Source organism: Quercus robur, chromosome 3, assembly GCF_932294415.1.
Source record: "Quercus robur chromosome 3, dhQueRobu3.1, whole genome shotgun sequence".
Taxonomy (NCBI): Eukaryota; Viridiplantae; Streptophyta; class Magnoliopsida; order Fagales; family Fagaceae; genus Quercus; species Quercus robur.
The window spans coordinates 22413675-22438111 of NC_065536.1; the positions used below are offsets into that span (position 1 = coordinate 22413675).

A 24437-nucleotide genomic window follows, 5' to 3' on the forward strand; every position below is an offset into this window, starting at 1 on the left:
GTGATATTTGTTCATTAGTATGTAATTTTTATCCAATAGACTTCACAGATGATGAAAAGAACGATTTGAAAAAGGAACTTGATCTTTATAAGTATGATATAGTTCAACATTCAGGGTTCAAGAATTTGAAAAATATTTTTGAATTATGCCAATGGATGGTGAGAACTAGAAAATCATAATACTATCCGCTTATTTATATAGTGGTCAAGCTTGTGCTTACTCTTCCTATTTCTACTACAACTACAAAGTGAGCACTTTCAACTATGAATGTCATCAAAACTGACCTTCGCAACAAAATGGAAAATGAGTTTTTGTCAGACGTTATGATGTTATTCATTGAAAGGGATATCAGTGCAACAATTAGTACAAATTCAATCATAGATGATTTCGAAGATTTAAAAAAATGGCAAGTTCCATTTTCATAAAATAATTGCATTGTAATATCTTAAGAAACTATAATTTTGTATATTTTTCTTTGTTGATGGTTTATTAAATGAATGTTTATTTGGAGTTTCAATTTTTTTTTTTTTTAATACTTCTACCTCCCTAACTCCAAGTCCTAGCTCCATCCCTAATCAAGGCACAAAAACAGCCCATTATCCCTTCCAATCCCAAAAATTTTTACAATTGTACTACAGTATTATCATAAATTTATGATGGTATTGTAACGCACTTGCAAAAATATAATATTCTTTTATATTACAAACATCTCATTCTTTCTCTCTCTCCCTAACTTATTTCTCTCTCTCTCTCTTGTCCAAGTCTCTTCTCTCTCATCTTAGCCTCCCTCCCTCCCTCTCTCTCTCTCTCTCTCTAGTTGAAGGCCATGGGTTCGTGGGTTTCACTCTCTCTCTCTCTCTGGTTGACAGCGGCGACATGGATTGGTGTGGTTGTGAGTTTGGGTTTTAGGCCGGTGGGTGGCAATGGCGTGGTGGGTCGTGGTGTCTTTCATGTGGGTTTGGTCAAGGGCTTTCGTGTGGATTTGTGTTGGTTTTATGGGTATGTTGGCTTATGGTTTGATTTGTGTTTATGGGTTTGGTTTGATTTGATTTGTGTTTATAGGTTTGGTTTGATTTGATTTTTGTTGATTTGTGTTTATGGGTTTGGCAGATCGGGGTGGTGCCATGGTCAGCTATGGCTATGGTTGTTTTGGCAGATTGATGGGTTTTTGCAGATCAATGGTGGGTTGTTTTGGTAGATTAGTGTCGTGGCCAAGGTGGTGCTACAAAAGTGATTGGAAAGTTTTGGGTTTGGGCGGTGGTTGTGTTGTTGATGATGGTGGTGGCAAGTGATGTAGCAATGGTGTTGTTGATGATAGTGGTGGCAGGTTGTGTTTGAAGATGACTTTGGTAATTCAACTGATAAAAACTAGTTTAGGTGCTAAGTTTTGGAGATATTTCATCATTATATAAAATTTATTTAGGTTTGGGTTTGTTCATAGTGGTGGTAGCAGGTAGTTGTAGTGGAGGTGGTTTGGGTTTTAGGTTATATTATATTTTATTGTGTAGATATATTATTTTAATGTGTTGTATGATAAAATAAAAGTTGGGATGTTGGGTGTATTATAAAATGATATGATATAATAGATAAAATAGCTTTTAAGATGGTAAAATAGAATAGTTTGAAAATACTGGATATTGATACTCTAAGAGCATTCAACTTCAATGCAGTAATAAAGTTTTGCAACAAATTTGGTTGTAGCTAATAACTACAACTTCTACTAAAAAAAATGAATATAGCTACATATTTTAAAAATCTAACTGTTAAATTATATGTTCTCTATGTTCTTAATACGGATATTAAATTGTCAATCTGATGTTATTTACTATTCAATCTATAAACTTTTTTTATACATAATTTTAAACTACAAAAACTTGAAATTTAAACATTTGATTAATGACATAGTTATTGATCTTTGATCTTTGAAAATTTGAAAGCATAAAGAATATAAGAAGAAAATGTAATTCAATGGTGGATTTGTCAAAATTCACATACAATAAAATGATATTTAGTGGAGTTGTAGCCATTGACTACAAACAAGGTTGTAGCCAAATTTTTCCTTAACTAATTTGTCTAAATATCCCACTTTTATTATTTTAGCAAACTCAAGTTCACATACACTTACATTATGCTCAATACTTATCTCTTTATTTATTTTAATATTGTTTTTTCCTCTGCCTGGTACTGTTTTTAAATTTTTTTTTCCTCCCCTATCCTCACTCCTCCAATTTCCAACTACCCAATCCTCAATCCTCCTTCAATCACTCTCCCCTCCCCCCCCCACCCCACACACACACACACACACACAATTCAAACTCAAACCCAAAAAAAAAAATCCTAATTAAACACAAGATTAAATCCAATTTGAACCTCATATCTCTTATTTTTTTCGAAAAGAAACTTCATAATTTTTTTATCAGAAAAAACTTTACTAATTAAATTAACTAGAATCCACAAAGCTAATTGGAAACCACCTATTATGGAAGTCTTCTCCGCAATATATTTTAGTGTATAGTTCAATAATATATTTCTACTTTCAACTTCAACATAATGTTAAAACCTTTTGGTTACACTTTTTTAAAATTATTTCCAGTAGTTAAAAACTAAAAACACAAAACTGTTGTTAAACATTTGTCAAATTATTAAGTTACCACGCAGGATTTTATGGCTTGTCAAGATAAGTCCTAAATGTCAAAAGACCAAGAGTAGAGGGTGGGCTTTGGCCCATTAGGTTAAGAGGTTTGTATTGAACTGTTTAGGCTTGATTTAGATTCTAGGCTGTGTTTGAAGCTGTTCGGGCCAAGCTGGATATTAACTGGTTATTGCGTTGAGTTATGTTTGGGTATTGGACTTAGGCTTAGCTGGGCCGTATTTTCAGAAAGGGCCACAAATGGAGCCTCTCTGTTTGTGCTTTGGAATATAATATATTTTATAAATTTAGCTTTTCTCCTTTACTTTAGACTTTAGTTGAGAATTCTGATGCTTTGCTCCATTTCTTGAGGTTCTGAGACTTCAGATGATGAATTAACTTGGGGAATTAACTCTCTAAAGTGTTATTTTAATTTAATAGAGGGCTATCTGCTTTAAAGGAACTACTCCTAAATGCTGATTTGTGTTATGACTTTTTTTTTTTTCTTTCTTTGATAGGTGTTATGATTAGTCAATTAAAGTAGGTTTCTAATAGATTAGCAAACTGGGACTATTTGTTCTTTTTGTTGAGGTATGATTGATAGAATAGATCACTCATTGTATGAGTACTATTTCACCTAGAGAATTTGGAAGGAATTTTGTAGGAGATTAAAATTTCTTTTAAAAAAATCTGAAGATCCAAAATCATGCATTTTTAAATTGAGGGACTAATATCGAAAAAATCTCATATTTGCTGGAACAAAAATACAATTTATCCTATTTTATTTTATAAAATTTTTAATTTTATAAAATTTTTATTTTTATCCTTGGTGTTTCAGTTGATACAACATTAGATATAATTCATATATACATGCATGCTAGGAACATGTGTGTTTATCTAAATCTGTTCATGATATTAATTTAAAATTGGTAATTTTAGTAAATATGAAAATTTTCTTTGCATTCTTTTGTTTAACAAATCCCATCAATACTCTTCAAATTAAAAGCAAGGATATCACTCCTGGAGACTCACAAATGGTAATGGAACCAGTTTATCTATAAGAATTACATTCAGAAAATTTTGGTGTCAGAGAAAGAACTTACCGCAATGGACTCCTTGAGTTATACGATGCATGATAGACTCAGCAAAAGAGACTCTAATCCATGTTACAGCTTTTTTGATGGTCACCTTTCTTGCTGACCCCTTTTTCCTCTCTTTTTTTTAACTTAAGATAAATGCAATACTTATTTTAATGGCTATTTCTGTGCGTCCTGGCTGGCTTCAAGGTGTATTTTATAATCTTTTGGCCACCACCACCATCACAGCAGTTTTTATAATAATAATAAAAAATAAATAAAAATAAACAAACAAAAAGTACCTTTAAAAAAGCTATAAAGGGTGATAATATCTTAATTTATTATCAAAAGCGCTTTTTATCCATATTTTTACTTTTTTCGAGATAGGAGATAGACAATTTTTTACTAAAAACCGCTTCTTTCTAGCAATAAAGACCAAGACTGAATTCATACAATATACTGCCATCACATAATTTGTGATATATGTGAAGTTGCTTTTCCATTTTCAGATGCAAAACAATGTTACATTTAAATAATGAAAATTATACTAAGTTTTACATACATATCAATGTTGCATTTTATAATTTATTTTATATGTACCAGACTACTACACTAGGAAACAGAAGCAGGGATAGCCTACAAGCATGAAACGTTGAATTATTGAGCTTAATGTTCATTAAGGACAGCTAATAACAAAAAGAAATACAAACATTTACTTCTCAATCTAACTAATAACTACCACTTAAATAATCACAAAACAAGATTTCTTTTGCACAAGGTACATACTAAGTGTCAAGAGCAGCAACTTATATGGGTGCTGCACACGTTGTTCTAAAATGACCTGTCTGGTTACATCGACTACAATGCACAACTCGCTTCACACGACCACGGTCCTCTGCTCGAACTCGCTTCTTTCTTGGCCGTCCAGGAGGCCGAAGTGATTTGGGCGGGTTAATAAGAACTTCAGCAGCTTTACTGGCATTTGGATCTCCCTCAGATAACTCTTTCCATAGAGATTTATCTGGTATTGGATGTATGGTTTGCGAGTATGTCTTCCGATAGGTTGCAACAGTGAAACAGCTCTCAGTAAATCGATGGACATTCTGCCTACAAGAGAGAAGCGCTGCCACAGCATGAGCACAGGGCAAACCATAAAGCTGCCAGCCCCGACATAGGCAGCAACGATTCCGAATGTCCACAATATTTGTTCCTTCATGAGATATGACTTCAAATTCAGCTTCATTAGCACGAAGCACCTGATATGTACGTGCACGCTCAAGAGCATCTGCTACACGCCTTTCAGCAGTAGGCACAAGTATTGATGTCCACTGCATACTGACCTCTCGGCGTTCGTTGAACCAAGTCATCAGCTGCCTTCTAATGCATTCCATCATCTGAATTATTGGAAGCCCAGAGGCCTCCAAAATCCAAGTATTTAACGATTCAACAATGTTAGCTGTTAAATGCCCAAAGCGTGTTCCCTCAAAATAGGCTGTAGCCCACAGTCGAGGGGGGATTCTTCGGATCCAATAAGCAGCATCTTGTGAAATCTCTTCAATCTCTAAAATTTTCGCTTCAAATTCAATCACAGTGAGAGCATGAGCTGCTTCCCATAGAAGGTTAACAAGCATTGTGTTATTAAACTCCTTACGAAAGCTTTCACTCAAGTGGCGCATGCAAAATCCATGAAATGCAGTTGGAAAATTTGCTTCCACGCCATCCACAATACCCTTCTGCCTATCTGACAAAATGGTAAGCCTTGGCATGTTTTCTGTATTAATTTCAAGCAGGTTGTGAAGTTCCGAAAGAAACCACATCCAATTATCATCATTCTCCTCATCAACAACACCAAATGCCAGGGGAAACAGACCACCATCACCATCAAAACCAGTAGCAAATAGCAAAGTACCCAAATACTTGCTTTTCAAATATGTCCTATCAAGCCCAAGGAGTGGCCGACAAGCATTAAGAAAACCATATATGGATGCCTGAAATGATATGAAGAGACGCTGGAAGCAGTTATCAGTCGGGTTTCCATAAACAGATGCAATACTCCCTGGATTTGTCCTTTTAACCTGTTCACAGTATTGCGGAAGCAAGCGGTACCCTTCTTCAAACGATCCACGCATAGCTGCCATGATTCGCTCCTTTCCTCGCCAAGCTTGCTTGTATGATAAGGTTATACCATGAACTCGGTGAATTTCTTCCAGTATCTCCTTTGGCTTGTAATTAGGGTTCTCCCGAAGTCGTTGCTCCACAGAGTTTGCAACCCACTGAACTGAGGCTTGCTGATGACCAAGATGAGCAATTCCTCCACAAGTATGAGATTCATGGATTGTCCTGATTGTAAAAGTTGGAACTCCTGGGAGCTTTGCAGCGTGAATGCGCCAAGGGCATCCCTCAGTAGCACATTTGGCAGTAAAACGAGTCTTGTCAGATTTTATGGTCTGCATTTCAAAGTGTAGGGCAATAGCTGTATCCCTCAGTGCTCTCCTACAGCTCTTGACATCAGGGAACTCTTGCCCCACTGCCAGCTCATAATTAGGATTAGGTACAATTGCACGAGCCTGGATTACAGGACTGGAACTGACTACATATAGGGACTGATCAACAGTCATATCATGTGAAGGTTCAATCCCCATTTCCTGGCTCTGGGCCACAGCTAGTTCCAGATTCTCATCAAGTTCTTGGCTTTCTGAAACACCCAATTCATTGTTCTCCGATAAAGCCAACTCATGATTCTGTCCAGCAAGATCCAACTCGTGGTCATCATGATCAGGTTTCTGATCCATACCTAATTCATTCTCATGTCCATAACTGTGGCCAGCATCCCCTTCTTGGTCATGGCTTTGCCCCAAGTCCAATTCATGGTCATGGGCATGTCCTAAACCTAGTTCATGATCATGGGTCTGTCCCAAACCCAAATGATGGTCATGGGCTTGTCCCAATTCCAAATCATGGTTCTGCCCAAGCCCCATATTATGATTGTGGCCTAGCACCAACGGCTGATTCTGGCCGAGGGCCAAATTGTGACTTTGCCCAAGTATTAAATCATGGTTTGCCATTGATGTAATCAATCACAGTTTACCAAAAATAACAACTACACAACTCCCTGCCCTCCAGATCAAAGTACCAATTTGGAAATGGAAACACCGCCTTCCAATTGTATTGGAGAATGCCTGCCAAGAAAAATTACCACATATAAAAGATACCACATATAATTGAACATACCAAACTTGGAAATCAACCCTTCATAATTCCTAGGTATCTTTCACTTCTCAAATCCTTATATCCTTAAAACAGATTATTAATTCACTGCATAAGAAATTTTATCTAACTAGAACAAACCAGGCCTCTCTAGCAAAAATGCATTTGCAAACAATATTAAAAACACGCAAAAGAACATATCCTTACATTTCATTACCACCGACTTTTAATAATATAATAATTAGACAAGACAAGAAGAAGCACAAAATCCATAAGCATACACACAACATACCAAACTAAAGCGTGCATGCACAGGTGCTCACATTATTCTCTAAGATATAAAACAACAAACCAAAGTGAATAATCCAACCTCTGCAGCTGTTATCACCTTTGTAAATCTGAAAATCTACAAGAGCATTACCAACATTTTCAAAGAACTTCATCTCCAGTTTGACTGCTATGTAGATGACCTCATTCTACAACTTGAGTAAGGCACACTAAAATGCCTCCAAAGTTTCCACTAACACATTAACTCTACAACTCTGGCTGCACAAACCAAGGCACAGGAAAAAAAATCCAGCATACAGTAAACTAAACTGCCTAACAGAAAATATCATCGCATCTTTTGGTAGTAAAGAACAGGCAAGGAAAAAGGGAAAATTTTGAAATTTGGAACCTTAAACATAATTACATTGTTTTTTAGCCCCAAAACGTTTCAAACTTTTGCGATCCAAGAAACCATGAACCACCATCGATTAATCTTAACACAAATTATCTAGCTATTACTCAACTCAGCTTCCCACTCCCCGAAATTCAAACCACAAAATAAATTTTCCAATTTCCTGTTAGGTGATGACTTGAGACTGTTACAAGAACAACGAAATCCAAATTTCAAAACTGTGAACCTCACAAAAAAAGCGGATCCATTTACAGAAAATCTGAAGTAAACAAAATGGGAAAACCTTGAGCTTGAAAATGTACATATTCCATTTCTTTCACTGAGCTCTCCAGCTCCTAAGCTAATCCAAAAAGGAACAAACTTGAACAAAAACACAAATCACACCCACCATTCAAAACAACCACAAAAACACAAATCCAGTTCAAAAACCAAAAAAGCCCCCCAAAAACAAAACCAACCCATCAAACAAAACCACAAAACATCTGAAAATCAAACCCCCAAAATAAACATAAAAAGAGTACCTTTACAAGTCAAAACCCTTGCTCCAAACCCAAGATTACATCCTCAGAAGCACTAAAAACGGGAAAAGAGGAACTGGGTCTTGCTCAAAACCCCGAGAATCAATGCCTGGAAGCTGCAATTCAAAGATCCATACTTGAATTGGGAATTAGGGTTTTGCAAAGAAAATGGAAAGGAAAATATTTTTTGAAAGGGAATGAGAGAAAATTTGAAAAATATGGGTGGAGTGGGATTTGGCGGGTAATGGGGTGTAGGAGAAAATCGGAAATTGAGGGAGGAAAGGGCAAGAAGAGAGTGAGGGTTGGAAGGGTGGGATTGGGAAATTGAGAGGGGCAGAAGAGGAAGAGAGTATGTGAGGGCTGAGAAGGGAAAATTACAGGTTTCAGGGTTAGGAATGAATGAGAGGAGGGTATTTTAGGGAACATCTAGTAATTTCTTTATATTCATTTTGGGAATGTGCTTTTGTTGGGTTTTCGGGTGTTACTGTTTTGTCCTTGTATTTTGGTTTTTTTTAGGGGCTCAAAAAATCAAAATTGGAAAGGTTATAAACTGGGCTTAGGAGGAGTTTAGGCCAACTTTTTTTTTTTTTATCAACAAAAAATTGGCAGGGACGACTAAGGTGGCAATCTTACCTAAACGTAACCATAGTAGTACCTTTCCTATTAGGGTGCAGGAGAATCTCGGTGAGTTATAGCTTCCCAGTCTCACGAAAGACACTTGAGTTGCTAAGGAAAGTAATCCAAGTAAGTCCATATTCGGACTCGAACCTTAAACCTCACACTTAGCGCATCTTATGCATTACCCAAAACCACTAGACCACACCCCTCGGTGGTGGAGTTTAGCCCAACTTGCTAAAGATAGAAGGTTTAAATGTATTTTGGGTATAAAAAATTCAAGTATGTTTATTTAATTTTATTTCAAACAAAAGTTGAATTAAAGTTCATCACCTTAGTTTATTTTATTATCGAACAAGCTTGAGCTTTTATTCTCGAATAAACTTGAGCTTGTTTACGAGGTACTTAATTATCTTATTTATTTTTCTGTATAAAATACATTACTACTAAAGTTTTATATGATTATATTCCCTCACAAACCGATGTTGGTAATTAATAACTATATAATTAGTATTATTTGAGTTAATTAGAGAGAATGATTTTTATTTATCAACTTATAAAAAATTAGATTCACCAACCTTTATTGTTAAAAATTATATATAATTTACTACAAAATAGACTATTTATATTATCATAAATAAATTACAAATAATAATTTAATATCTTATGAACTTATTTACAAATTTACACAATCAAATTTAATGCCTAAATACTTATATCTTAAAAATTTGAGAAATACTATGTCTACAAAATTTTAGTAATAAATCTTAATTTATAGGTTGTTATCGGTTGTTATAGGTAGGCAAAAAAGTAATTTAAATAGTGAATTTAAATTAAAACCAATAACAACTTATCACATATGATTTGTTGTGATAGTGTTGTGGATGTAGCATTTTTCTAAAAATTTATACCTAAATTTATAATGTTGTTGTAAGGTCTCGATTTACAATCCAAACCCAAAACGTATGGGATATTGGTCCAATGAGTTCAATACAATAAATTTGTAGAGAGTGAGTCGAAAAACTAGGCCGTAATGAGTTGAACAATGGTTAGTACTGAATTAAATGGCAATCAAACACTAAATAAGAGATTCTGATATCAATAGACTTTCAGTCCGAAGAGGTCACACTTGTATATATATTGATCACAATTGAATCCAAAGACAATTTAGATTACTACAGTCTTGTTTCTCTCTTTTTCCTCCTCCATTCTCAAGGAGGGTCTCTCACATTATATAGCTCCCTCTAGAACATCTTCATTCTACACTTGTTGATCATCTGAGCTTCCACTTAAGTACTTGTCCCATCAAATGCCTCTTTGACTTTCTGTGAGTTGTGGTAGCCAAGGTAATACTGTTCAGAGGTCTTCTCCACATAAATGCGGCCAGAAAAGTAGTTGTCATGCATTTAATGCAGTGGCAGCAGCTTTCCCCTAGATATTTTTGGGCTTCCTACCTTCTTGTATGTTCATGAAACATGTTCCTATCATTGCAGCTTCTTGGAGGATCATTCTACTTGCTGGAATACATATTTGAGCTGCACACGCCACATCCGAGGAGTAATTCCTCCTCGGATTACCTTTTATTCGTTCCTTACTCATGAGACTTTAAATTGGGACCCTAAATGACTATTTGCCCCTCCTTGGACCATTCAACGTCCTCGAACAAAAGCCCAAGGCCCAACATATTATCTTGGGCCTTTATCCCTACAGTTGTCTATACTTATATCGAGTCTTATATTTTATCAGCAAAAAAAAAAATCAAGTCTTATACTCACAAGCTTGTTTACAAATGTATTATATTTGATTTTAACGTGTTCAATACTTGAGCCTAAACTTCTTTTTTGTTTGTTTGATAATTTAATATATACAATGCGGAAGAGGAGACTTGAACCTGGGACGTCTTCGTGGGAAACACTAAAAGTGCCAATTGAACTATAAAACTCTTGAGCTCTTGGCACTTAAACCTAAACTTAAGATTGAGTTTCATTCAATTACTAAATAATAATAAAAAACATAAAATAAATAAATAAAAAAGCCTGAATTGGAGTTATTCAGAAATAGTTTGATTCATTTATAACTATTTATTAGGATGATGAATTTTTTAATTTATAAAATAACATTAAAAATTATTATACGGGAACTCCCTCTTTTATCATTCATGAGCCCCCGATCAAGTAGCATTCATGATGTGTAAATTTTGTCATAAATTTAAGAATATTAAAATTTTGATATTTTTAATCATGCATGCGATTTCTTTAACATCAAACTGACATAATGACTTAATGACTTCTCTCTAACAAAACAAAAACTGACAAAATTACCAAATTGATTTTTTTTTAGGTTTTGTAGAACAGTAGAAGCTAATTTAAAAACAAATTAATTGAGACACAAATATTGAATCTGGACTAAAATTTTAGGAAAAATATATGTTAATCATTTTTGTTTTTGATACTTTGGATAATGCCTAAATGAGAGATCCGCAAACAATTAGAAGGAGCTTGATGTTTGAAACGTTGGCTTTATTTGTTTTGGTATAAAACATTTTCTCTGTCTAAACAGATTTAGTTAAAAATATTTTACTATTAATTTTCTGCCGTTTGTGACCTTGAATGTACTCTGTAAAATATTTTCAAATGCTTGAATCCTACAATGTTAAACTCAAAAAAAAATATAATAATAATACTGAATATGTTAGGTGATTTTTTTTCTTTTGAGAAAAATTTTTGGAGTTTATATACTATAATAATAGAAAAGGATCAAAACATTTATTAAAATGTTTCTATTTTTCTCTTTTTGATGAGTATATATGCTGTGGGTTTTTTTTTTTAGTGATAAGATTCTCCTATGAGTTATATATACTATATACACAAAAGCATGGATATTGTACATGGCAAGTTGATGACTATCTTACGTTTAATTAATGGGAAAAGTAGCAACAACCCAGGAAGTTTTATTCGGAATCCTTAATCTTTATACCAAAAGACCCCTTTAGGTTTATTATTATTAAATTCATTATTTCCAAGAACATCTTTAGGAAAAATGACTATCATCAATGAAGTATAACTTACCATGATCTTAATGAATATATTTCTAGCATTGATGGTATTAATAGAACGGGTTTTTAAGTATTAAACTAATGCATCAATGACACTTAAAAAGGTTTTAGTTGGTTATAGTTTTTATATCTTTTATAACTAGTATAAATCCTCATCCTCTCGCTTCCATTAACCTCAAGCATCATCCAATACCATTGATAAACCAGTAGTCATACACGCTACAAGTTTATCCATTTTGATAAGTACCATGGCAAATAAATCACAAAAGACTGCTCTCATACTGATATATGCATGTTTGGCAGTGTTGATTCCTACAGGGCTAGCTCAGTTGCCACAAACGCCTGGATTGCCTCAAATACCTGGATTGTCACAAATACCCAGATTGTCAGAAATATCTGGATTGTTGCCACAAATAACTAAATTGTTCCCTAACCTTGGAGCTGGGGGACTTTCAGGGGCAAATGGGCAGTGTTTGTCATCTCTTGTAGACATACCAGGATGTCTTACCCAAGTTTTTGGTTCACTTGTCAATGGCCAATTCGGCATTATAGGTTCCTCTTGTTGCAAAGCCATCTCAGAGATTGAGGGAAATTGTTTGTCTAATTTATTCCCCTCCAATCCCATCTTTGCTCCATTACTCAATACCTCTTGTGGTCAACCATCTAAAGGAAACGGACAAGCCTCCGGACTCACCATGAGTAAGGCCGCTTTACCAGGGATTGTACCTGAGAATCAAGACATACAAGAATGCTGGTCATCTCTTTCAGGTGTACCAGGGTGTCTTACAGATGTTATGAATTCACTCTTTAATGGCAGAGTTAGCTTTTTTGGCACTACTTGTTGTAAAGCCATCACTTTGGTTAGTGACCATTGCTTGCCTAAATTGTTTCCTTTTAACCCGGCTTTTCATTCAACACTTAAAAACATTTGTTTAACTGGCTCTGGAGTTGGAGGACCTGCAGCTTCACCTCTGGGAGCAGATCAAATCACTATGAGCAAGATCTATTTGCCAGTGAAATTACCTTTCCTAGGACTATCAAAAGGGAATTGGGAAAAAGACGTTGCAAAATGCTGGTCATCACTTTCAAGCATTAATCAGTGTATTAATGAGATTTATGGAACTCTTTCCAGAGGCAAATTTAGTGTGGTTGGTCCTGCTTGCTGCAAATCCATCACTATTATTAGTCACAAGTGTTGGCCCAAGATGTTCCCACTCAACCCATTGTTCCCTCCAATGCTTAAGAGTACATGTGCACGCAATGCTTCTAAGGTTGCACCAAAACCGAGAAGAATTTGATCATGCCTATGAATTTAGACCAGCTCATCATTGGTTACTACAATATTAATGGTGCATTGGCTGGTGATTGTAGGAAAATGTGATCTTTTCTTTTTTTGAGTTTAATTGAGAACAATGTTTCCTAGTGTGTTGTTTTTAGAATTTTCTTTTCATCAATAAAATTCTAGTTGGCATTTAAACCATTGCACGTCATTTTTGGCATGAAGTTAGTTCAAGTTGCATTTATTTAAGTGATTTACTCTCCTTTAGAATCTGTTATGCAAAAAGGCATTGTGGCTTAAAATATTGAGATAAGTTCATTTTTTGGAATTTATATTTTCACTCTAATTTATGCTACAATGATGGGATCATCTAGTTACAAAATAAAAAATAAAAAAATAAAAAAAATAACGGTGATCCGAAAATAGTATATTGCAATTAAGATGATAACTCAATATTTCATTTCAATAAAAAATTTGAAATGATCATGAGAAAAGAATTGGTAACTTTGGTTTTCTCTTGACTTTCAATAGCTAAATTACTAAAAGTTAAATACAATGACGGAAAAATGAACAAACAAATAGCTTATAATTGAATGTGAGTTGGGTAACCTAGTAATTTATCATGACCTAGTTATGAGTCTTTTGACTATATAAATAAAATTTTGAAATCAAGAAAATGTGTTTATGCTATTTGAAAACTTTTCTCATGGTTTCAGTCTATTGGATATTCTCAATATGAGGTAGTGCAGTATCAAAATAAAAAATAAATAAAACAATATGTTTTGGTTATTTTCATTGATAAAGTCTTATATTGTTAAATAAGGGACTTGAGTTTGAATTACGACTAAAAAAAAAAAAAAAAAAAAAATCAAATTGTGTCTTGGCTTGACATTAAAAATAGTCATTATGGATTATACCTCACAAATTTTCAAATATTATTATAACTATATATATTAAAGAAAAAATTGAATATTGTGTCATTTGCACTGACGAGCCACAAATTTTCCGCTAGGGGCCAAACACCCTTCTTTTCCTTAAAAAACAATAAGTACATGTAATTTTTCTTTAAAAACAAAACATAAGTATTAATAATTAAAAACAAAACTCTTGTTTATATATATAAATATATGTTTTTGTTATGATATCGAATAAATTTATTTTTATATATAAAACTATATTTTTAAAGTACATCAATTTTATTATAGAGTTTAAAGTTATTTTGGTTCATTTAAAGAGGGCCACAATCCCATAAGTAATAAGTAGTATATACCAAATATTTAAATTAGGATCCGTTTGGGAATAACTTATTTAGCTGAAACTAAAAACTTTTTGCTGAAAGTGTAAAAAAAAAATTATAAGTTAGTTGAAAAGTACAATAAGACCCATGAATAGAACCAAAAAGTACAATGAAACTCCTGAATAGTATAAAAAAGAAGTTAAAAATTAAATAAGCTGAAGCAAATAAGTTCATCCCAAACTCATCCTTAATTGAACATTCACAAATTATGTAATAAATGCTAAAAGCCTTGTAGCTCAATGATATTGTATGGTGTTTCCAATATAGCCATATAGGGTTTCAATCTCCTCTCTCCCGTTTAAAATGTGCAAGAAGATAAAATAAAGGTAGAATGATCCTCACACTTATCTTAAACAATAAAATGAAAACATTAAGTGTTTTAATTCTTATACTTTATTGAACCCAATGGTTTGGTCCAGCAATTCTCAAGGCCTCATTAAGATTCACGAGGTCTTGAGTTGAATTTCTAGTCGGATTACATACTCACATTAGGGGGGGGGGGGGGGGGGGGAGCTCACACTTTGTGACCTATAATTTAAATAAAGATGCTTAATATAGTATTTATTTATTTTTTTGTACTTCTCTAGTGCCCAAATGCTACTAATTAAAGATAAATTTAAAATATCTATTCATATTATTATTATTGGCATAATTTGTCAAGTTACACCTAGTATATGGCTTTAAGTAATGTTACGATAGTAAAAATGTTTTTATTGAATGTGAATTTTACTAAATTTATTGTTGAATTACATGTTTTCCTTATAACCTTTATATCTATAAATTTTCAAAATGATGAGAAATCAACAGCTATTCAATCTACTAAATGTTCAAAATTTAAGTCTTAATTTGTATATTAAAATTATGCATTAAAAATGAGTTTATGGACCAAATAGTAAATAAAATCAAATTAGCATGAAATTTGACATGCATATTAAGAATATAGAAAAAATGTAATTCAATAGTGTGTAGGTTGGGTTAAAAAATGTAATTCCTTAGTCAAAATTTTTTACAAAAATTTGATTAATATATTTTGGGTAGTACACATGCAGGTAGGGTTAAAAGATTTATAAATAGGACCTATGAAGGATTGAACGTATTACCTATAAAATACAATGCACAAAAAGAAACACGCATAAAAAATTGTAGATGTCCAAAATTTATAACAAACCCATATTAGCAAGATTGACAATTTTTTTTAGATATGGGCTACTGAAGAAACGTAAAGAAAAAAAAAAATAAGGGTTTACTAAGGGGAAAAAAAAAAAAGTCCCTGTCAAGGAGAGTTCGCAAAATGAAAGTCATTAGAGAATGTTTCACAAAAAGATTATCAAGGGAAAGGGGTTTGTCAAAGTTCAACACCTAAAAGCAAGAAGAAGAACTAGCTACAAGCATCAGATGAGAGGAGGTAAACACAGGCTATACGACAGACAAAGCATTTTGTACATATAGCAAAGATACAAGTCGTTTTGTTTCTTTATTTATCTTCTTAGTGTTCACACGTGCAACAACCATTTGTTGCTAACTCTCACACGAGTTCCGTATAATGTGCTTAGTTATTTAGTGCTTAGCAAGTCAGTTAGCTTAATTTTTCTTGTATAAATGTAATCTTGATGTACAGAATCATTTTATGCTAATACAATCAGAAATTCCTCATTTTTCTTGCTCTCTTGCTCTTTGTTTTTGTTCTTCCCTGATAGTATTAGATTCTTACAGGGTTTGTGAAATAAAGATCGCCTAAGTGGATCACGAAATTAAGATTAGTTGAGGGGAAAAAAAGAGGAGTTGAGGCCTTTTATTTCTAATTGCTAAGGGCAAAATAGCTCAATATTTTTAATTTTAAAACTATGTAGCAAAATACCCTTCTTTATAAAGTATTTAACAAAATGTCATTGTTTTGGAACTTAATTTTAACAAAATCAAGTTATATGTAAAACTTAATATCCTCAAAATCGAGTTTTATGTGTATTTTTTAAAGTAAAACTTGATATTAGTAATATTGAGTTTCACTTAAATTTTCAAAAAAAATTATGTGACAAAATATGTATAGAATTTGATATTGGTAATGTCGAGTTTCACTTGTAACTCGAATTTGTTAAAATCGAGTTCCAAAAACTGGAACATTTTGCTAGATAATTTAGAAAGAATGATATTTTGTTACATAATTTTAAAACTAAGGTTATTTACCCTCACCCTCTATTCTTTTCCCTCCAAATAATGTTTCTCGAAAATTTTGAACATAAAATATTTTACACTCCAAATACGTTTTATTTTACGTGGTCAATCGAAAATGTTTCAATTTAGTGGTCCCAAACAAAAAAATCATCGAAAATATTTTCCAAAAAATGCTTTAAACCAAAAAGGTGTAAACTTTGATCAATGTCCAATTTGAAGTAGAAAGTGGGGTGAGAACATCACAGAAAACCACCACCCACTTAAAGTAAAATGGATCAATTTCATTGGCACACTTCATTTACCGCATTGGTACGCAATCAATGTCAGGGTTCAGACTTGTGTACTTTCATTGGCCGGTCACCTACCTGCTTCACCGACAGGTAATAGATATTCTTACTTTTCTTCTTCATGTAAAAAAGCACCACCTATTTATTATATAAAAAATTGAAAAAATTTCTTTTCTTTTTGGATATTATGTGAAGCTACATGAGAAATGTTAGAAATACAATACATTCATAATCTTATCATAATTTGTTAAAGTAGTAAATTTTGATTGATAGAAGTATATATTCACCATTTTTATTATCTTTTCATTTACCATTCATAGTTTATCGTATTAATAAGGTATAAAAAATAAAGTAAGAAATGAGTGAAATATATAAACTATTTCTAACTATTTTGGTGTTGTTCTGAATCATGGTTGGGTTTGTATCACTCTTTCCCTCTCTTTCCTAATTTATAGAAAAATTACTACTACATTTTTTTAGGTAAAATCATAATGGGATTCAAACCCCATATTTTTTCTTGAAAAAGTTAATTTAAATATATCTAACATTTGATTCAAAGATCATTGGAAGAGATATAGCTCATCTTGGTTTTTTAAAAAAAACGTATTAAATTTTAAAGTATTAAGAATATGTTTGTGTAGATTTTGATAATTTATTTTCAATCAAAAAATTATTTTTATATGTCATAAAATTGTTGGTGATAGAGTTTTAATTAAAATAAATTATCTATATAATTGTAATTGATCATTGTGTTATGTCACATATGATATTGTAAGAAATCATACTATTGATGATTTTCAATGATATGATACCATGAATAAACTGAGTACATATAAAGCAGTATATAATTTAATGATAGGAATGATAATTTATCTAACTCTTATACAAACTGAGTACATGTAATGTGTTTAATCCACTAAAAGAATAGAGTGTTTTTTTTTTTTTTTTTTTTGGAATAATTGATAAGTATCTTATAAACTCAACCTTAGAGAATATGTTGGTGGAAAGGAAAAATTGAATATAAATACTATAAATATAGCTAATTAACATTCACAAAAAAAGTGAAAAAACTGTAAAATTTACATTACTCTTAAAAAAAATATCTACTTTTCTTTTTGAGCAATAAAATATTATATATATATATATATATATATATATATATAAAAAGGGAAAATTACATTTTAGATCCCATGTAACGTTGTTAAGAAAAATTTTCGTTACAAGTTGTCCATTGTTTTGCTTAAACTTAAAAGTAATTAACCATCTTCTCAAGAAGAAAAAGAAGAAGAAGAAGTATTTAACCACTTTAGAACTAAGGAATTTATTGTTTAAATTGAAACATTCTTAAAATTATTGGATTTAACTCAAAATTTTTGTACAACTACCAACATAAAGAAAAAAAATTACAACTAACAACATAAGTTAAATATGAAAAAGTTCCTAAAAAAGAAGAAGTTAAATATGCAATTTAACCCATTAAAGAAAAAGAAAATGTACAAGTACCAACATGATAACAAACTGTTACTAATTTGAGTAATGGCTGTAATGCTATTCTAAAATATATTTGTCACACAATTCTGACCAACTCTTATTTCTACCATTCATTTTGACAAAATCCAATGTCAAAAGGTGATACTATGATCAAAACAGAGTTTTCTTTTTTTGAAAAGAGGTAAATAGAGATGAACACATGAGAATTGCATTATTGTCACAACAAAAAGTCCCAGGAATCTTTAAATGGTCTGTTCATTGTATTTGTGAATAGGCATAGCCAAAACTTGTTTGCTTTTTCTGGGGTTACTTTCGGTATTGCGATCCCTTTTTTTTTTATCAGCAGCCGACTTTTAGGCAATAAAGAAATGTGATAGCTACGTGCACATAGGTTGTAAAGCTCCAAACTTTCGGTTGAGCTTTTGTTTCTATTTGAATCTTCTCACATTGATTTCACAAAACTACAGTCTCAGTTGGGTTCCTTTTGTTTTGCTGTCCTGAGCTTGAAAATTGAGGGGTCACTCTGATTTTGACATTCTTTCTACCTCTGAGTATTGATTTGCTTTCTTGGGTTTCTCACTAGTCACATGCACAGGTCAGGTTTCTAATTTTGTTGTTATTGTTTTGTTTTGTTTTGTTTTTTTGTTCTTAGGTTGATTGGATTGGTCTACTATGTATATTGATAGATTGTCTGAGAGTTTTTGTTTGTGTTTTGTGCTTTGGAATATGTTTATTAAATTTAGAGTTAGATAAGCAATTTGGAATCTGGGATGTATTAGCTAACTGAAGGTCTAAGTTTTGGAGGATATTGATCTCTCATACAAAATGGGTCTGTGTCTTTTGCATTGAATTTTGGTTTCTTTATCATAAAGTGGGGTTTCTTCTCCTTTTATGATGGGATGTTTTCTGGGTATTGATCCTTTTTTTTTTAATAAACGGGTATTGATCCTCTTTAAGAATTGATCATCAATCAAACATGAGTTTTATTTTTGTCCTAGGGGTCATGCTATGTTTATTGTGTTCATGATTTTGGCCCTCAATCTATATTAAAATTCCTGTTTTCCCTATCAATGGCTGCAGTGTTGAGATTCAACTTGGATTATTGACTTCATACTGGGAGAATTGGAATTTCTTCTCTATCGAGCAATCGACTTCTTCTTGTCTGAAGTTACCTGAATCTTCCGGGGCATGGCTGCCTTAAAGATTTCATCTGCTAAACAACAGAGAACTTACCGGGGTTTAGCCACAGCTCTGGCTTCTGCTGTTCTGGAATGGTTACTGATTTTTTTGTTGTTTGCTAATGCCATATTTTCATACTTAATTACAAAGTTTGCTCGTTACTGCAAATTGCAAACACCATGCCTGCTATGCTCGAGACTCGATCATGTTTTTGGCAATGAAAAGCTGGGATACTATCGGGATTTGATCTGCCGCAATCATAAGTTGGAGATTTCTTCCCTAGTTCTTTGTCATGCTCATGATAAGCTTGTAGATGTTCACGGAATGTGTGAAAATTGTCTCTTCTCATTTGCAACAGTCAATAAGTCCAATTCTGAAACATACAGATTATTGGTGGGTAAATTGGGGGAGGATAGTCACTCCGGGTTTGATCAGGACCCATTACTTGAGGGACATAAAATAGGTTGTTCAAGCACAAAGCATTGTTCTTGTTGCAATGAGCCATGGGTTTTAGGAGGGTATACTCATAGGTTGAATCAGACTAAATTAGTTGGGTCTGAAGCTGCTGAGCTTGATGTGCCCTTATCAGGTGTGGTTGGACTTAATCAGGATGACCTGAAGATGAGAAGAGAAGAGCCTTCTGTGTCAGCTCCTCATATGAGAAATTATGTGCTTGATCCTTTATCTCGTGTAGGATACACAGAACTCAATGTTACTTCTGATACTGAATCAGAAGTCCTGTATTCTGATGATGACGACAAGAAGGCATTGCTTCATGAAACTGATGATTCCAAGGATGATCTCACTGCTCAAGGTGTACATTTGGAACCACCAATTATTACTCTTGCTGATGATTCAGCCTCTGAGAAACTGATAATTTCAGATTCTGCACCTGAAGCTTCATCTTCAGTGTCACAGGTACAATTAGATTCTATTGAACCTCATGGTAGTACATCTATAGCCCCTACTGTTTCTATTATGAATGATCTTGAGGAACTCAACTGGCAACAAGCTGATAGCAAGGCCGAGTCTCCTGCTCCAACTGTGCTTATATCCCTTGATGATTTCCCTCCATCATCAAATGCAGTGGAAACCACTATTGAAGTATCGAAAGAAAGCTGTAAGTACAAACTTCTTCGGTCTCTCCTTTTCTCTATCTCTCTCTCTTTTATTCTATCACAATTTTTGAACTTTGGACCCTAAATGATATGTGAAAGCAATTTTATCATCTTTTCATTGGAGTTGATAAATTTTTTCATAAGCATCTACAGTTTGTATGCCCCCTTCCTTCCCTAGCCCCATTTCCATGCTAGAAAGTTGGTCAGACTATTATTTAAAAGAAATACACAGTCTAACTTTTATATATTTATTTTTGACTTGTCATATTAGTTTATTTGTTACATGTCAAATTTGTGTAGGAATGTGAGGGATTTTTAAAACAAATTATTTTACTTCATGCAAGGCTTTCTGCACTTTTAGTAATTTTATTAACTTCCTTGGTCCTTCTCTTGTATTTAATGGTTTCTCTCAGTAGATCTTATGAGAACTGATGAAGTTGAGCAAACACCTGTGGTGGAGAGTGGGAAAATCTTTGATGCAAGAACTACACCAATTACATCATCTGAAATTGTTTTAGAAACAAAGCCTGTTTCAACTGATGCAGCTCAACAATTACCCTCTTTATTGGATCTTGGTGATGCTTATAAGATAGCTGTCGGCAATAGAGGAAGACAATTTTCTGGTGTGCTTGTAGAACAAAGGATGGGGAAAGATTCTTCAAGAATTAGTGAAGATTTTAAGATCTTGTTGTCACAATTATCTGCCACTCGAGGGCTTGAGCAGTCAACAAACGAGAAGAGTCCTAGATTTTCTGTAAATAGTGATGAACTGAAGACTTCTGATGCTCTTAACTCTATTGGAATGCAAATACTTCACAAGAGGATCTCACTGGAGCAAAACGAGCCTGGTTTATCTCTGGATGGAAATGCACTTCAGAAGAGAAATTCAATTGAGAGAAACGAGTCTGGTTTGTCTTTGGATGGAAGCACACTCCAAAAACGGATCTCACTTGAGAGAAATGAGTCTGAACTGTCTCTGGATGGAAGCATTCTCAGTGAAATTGAAGGTGAAAGTTTGGTTGATAGATTAAAACGACAGATTGATCATGATAGGAAACATGTGAGTGCATTATATAAGGAGTTGGAGGAAGAAAGAAATGCTTCTGCAATTGCTGTTAATCAGTCTATGGCCATGATTACTAAATTGCAGGAGGAGAAGGCTACAATCCATATGGAAGCTTTGCAGTACCTAAGACTGATGGAAGAGCAATCTGAGTATGATATGGAAGCACTGCAAAAGGCAAATGACCTTCTTGCAGATAAGGAAAAAGAGATAAAAGATCTAGAATCAGAGCTTGAATTTTATAGGAATAAATTCCCAAGTGAATCAACTTGGGAGAATGTGGAGGAGGAAACTAATGATACTAAGGCAAGAGATATTGAAATGGATCAAACAGAATCAATTGGTGTTGAAGATAGTGCAAGTGGTCTTAGAGACTCAGTTAGTGGAAAACCAACTACCTGTGATAAAGTTGAAGGAACTAGTATACCATCGGGGAATAAGGATACAGGTACCATGAAGAATACAGATTTACAATTCGAAGATGAAAGGTTAGATATTTTGAAAAGTTTGAAGAAGTTGGAGAAAAAGCTTTATTTGTTATCCAATAATGGAGTATACTTGTCAAATGGTGAATATGCTAGAAGTGAAGGAGATGGGGAAAGTGAGTTCAAAGAGTCTAATTCTAATGGGGGAAATAAAGAAAATGATGGAATAGAAGAGAATGGTCTGTCCATGCAAGATGATGTGTCTGTTTCCTGCAGTGATCTGCATTCTCAATCCTCATTTGAGAAAGCTCAGCTCGTTTGCAAGGAAAATAATGAATTTGATAGTAGTGGGCAACGGTCTCCTGTGTTAGCTTCTCTGGGAAATGAGATTTTGGATTTGAATGGCAGGTTGGAGGCACTAGAGGCAGACCGAACTTTCCTAGAGCACACAATTAAATCACTTGGGAATGGAGAGGAAGGGCTTCAATTAATTAGGGAAGTAGCTTCTCACTTGCGAGAATTACGAAAGATTGGTATAAGAAGAATAGATCGAACTGTTGCTTGAGGCTTCATGTGAAACTATCAGACTGGTGAGTACTTCAATTAAATCCTACTCATGTCACAATATCTGAATTCTTTACATTTTCTTTCTCTTTTTGTTAAACATTGGAGAGATTTCCCAGATTTTGTATTCACTTTCATTTGTAATTTTTTTTTTTTAAATATAGAGCACTAGTACTTTAATGTCTTGGCATTTCAGGATTTTTTGTCCCTAAAAAATCTGGATTGGGTTATATAAAATACCAATAAAGCTATCTGATTTCCATGGACATTCAGTGTTTCCCCCTTAAGTAACTGTCCTGTGTTAGGCAGATGATTTAAAAAGCCAAGGCTTAGCATGTATATTTAGAGAAATTTATTTTTCTTTTTTGGTGAAATATACAGGTGATACCTTGAATCATATTTGTTATTGAGGGCTTATTCTGAACTAATTGTTGATGTCTTTTTGCTGGGTCCATTTGTTGTAATTGTGTTAGAAGGCTTGTCTGTTCTGTTTATGGGAACAGGTTATTGAAGAAATTCTAAATTATTTAAGTAGTTTGTTCTGAGATTCTTCAAAATTTGGTGCTTATTAACTCTTTCCGTAGTGGTATATCTAATGACTCATTAAAGCATATCTTCCCATTTTCTAATGATAGCAACATCTTTTAAAGAAATAGAAACCTGCTCAAATAAATGATTTGATCAAAACCTTACAGCAGAGTAAGGGAAATTCATTTGTTTTCTTGCATCTGTTGTTTGAAAGGATTCTCAATTGCTTTTTATGATCACTGTGCAACATGAAATCAGTATCGTTAGTGATAGGATGCAATCTTTATTGTTTGAGCTGTTTTTGTGAATGTGTTTTTATGAATCTGTCATTAGTTTGTTCAATGGAATTTGCAATTTCAATGTTTTTGCATATTCTTAATTAATTCTGTCTTTAATGCTCCACTTGCTGCTTACATTATTAATTCAGGTTCATGTGGGAAAAGCCATGTTGATGCTCCAGAAAGTGCAACTCAACTATACTTTTGGCAAACCTATTATGGAGGACTGGCTCTCAAGTGTACAGTATCACTAGCTTGTTTTTCTTCACCACCCCACCAAAAAAATAATAATAATAAGGAAAAAAAGTAGAACAACAATAGGATTCAAAGATATAGAGTGAATCTTTTTTACTTCATTCTCTGCCTTTTTGGGCTATACCTTACTGCTAGACTTACTTTTTTTTTTTTTTGGGTATTTAACCCAAAGCCTATGTAGAGTTGGTGAGGTTATTTTTTTCCCCTCAACCTATAATTGAGCTTGGAGTGAGTTTGTTTGTTTTGTTTATTTCTTTTTTGATTTTGACTTTGTTAAGTGTGTGAGTGATTGCAAAGTAGAAGGGGTGATTTTTGTGTGTAAATTTGATTGTTTTGATCAAGAAGATGTTGGTATCAATTAGTCAACATGATGTCTTTGTACTTTCAAACAAATGTAATGATTTGTATTAGTAAATTCAAACTTTCTTTGGTGATTGCACTCAGCTTTCTCTAGCTACATAAACATTAAATTTCAATATTACTTTCATGGGTATGTAAATCACAGAAAATGCTTTTAAGGGGGATGGCATCATGCTCCCTGGATTTGTTGTCATTTGCTTCCTCATGACACTGGCCTGTGATATGTCCTTGATTGGGTTCTATTTCAACTTGGGGGAACAATATTATTTTCGGATTTTCCTTGTTTTTGTGAAAACAAACAGCTAGGTCTTCTATGGTATTCTAGGCCAAATGTGCTAGAGGTAGACCAGCATTTTGCAGTC

General features: G+C 33.4%; 2 protein-coding genes across 2 annotated transcripts; one reads left to right on the forward strand and one right to left on the reverse strand.

Moving 5' to 3' along the window:
• Positions 1 to 4337: 4337 nt before the first annotated feature.
• On the reverse strand, positions 4338 to 8509 carry LOC126717493 (uncharacterized). Its single transcript, XM_050419241.1, has 2 exons — positions 8113 to 8509; positions 4338 to 6884 (listed from the first exon to the last, which is right to left on the reverse strand). The coding sequence occupies exon 2, from the start codon at positions 6768 to 6770 to the stop codon at positions 4512 to 4514; it is 2259 nt and encodes a 752-aa protein (XP_050275198.1). The 5' UTR covers positions 6771 to 6884; positions 8113 to 8509; the 3' UTR covers positions 4338 to 4511.
• Positions 8510 to 18683: 10174 nt separating this feature from the next.
• LOC126717494 (myosin-binding protein 1-like) lies at positions 18684 to 24158 on the forward strand. The gene is made up of 4 exons (XM_050419242.1): positions 18684 to 18900; positions 19386 to 20604; positions 21016 to 22680; positions 23610 to 24158. The coding sequence occupies exons 2-3, from the start codon at positions 19494 to 19496 to the stop codon at positions 22653 to 22655; spliced, it is 2751 nt and encodes a 916-aa protein (XP_050275199.1). The 5' UTR covers positions 18684 to 18900; positions 19386 to 19493; the 3' UTR covers positions 22656 to 22680; positions 23610 to 24158.
• The last annotated feature ends 279 nt before the right edge of the window (positions 24159 to 24437 follow it).

What these genes read in the sequence shown, in the direction of transcription:
- LOC126717493 (XM_050419241.1), bottom strand. Translation starts at nt 6,770, where the DNA reads ATGGCAAACCATGATTTAATACTTGGGCAAAGTCACAATTTGGCCCTC.
- LOC126717494 (XM_050419242.1), top strand. Translation starts at nt 19,494, where the DNA reads ATGGCTGCCTTAAAGATTTCATCTGCTAAACAACAGAGAACTTACCGG. An exon ending in TGAAGTATCGAAAGAAAGCT is followed by an intron (nt 20,605 to 21,015) that starts GTAAGTACAAAC and finishes GGTTTCTCTCAG; the next exon opens with TAGATCTTATGAGAACTGAT.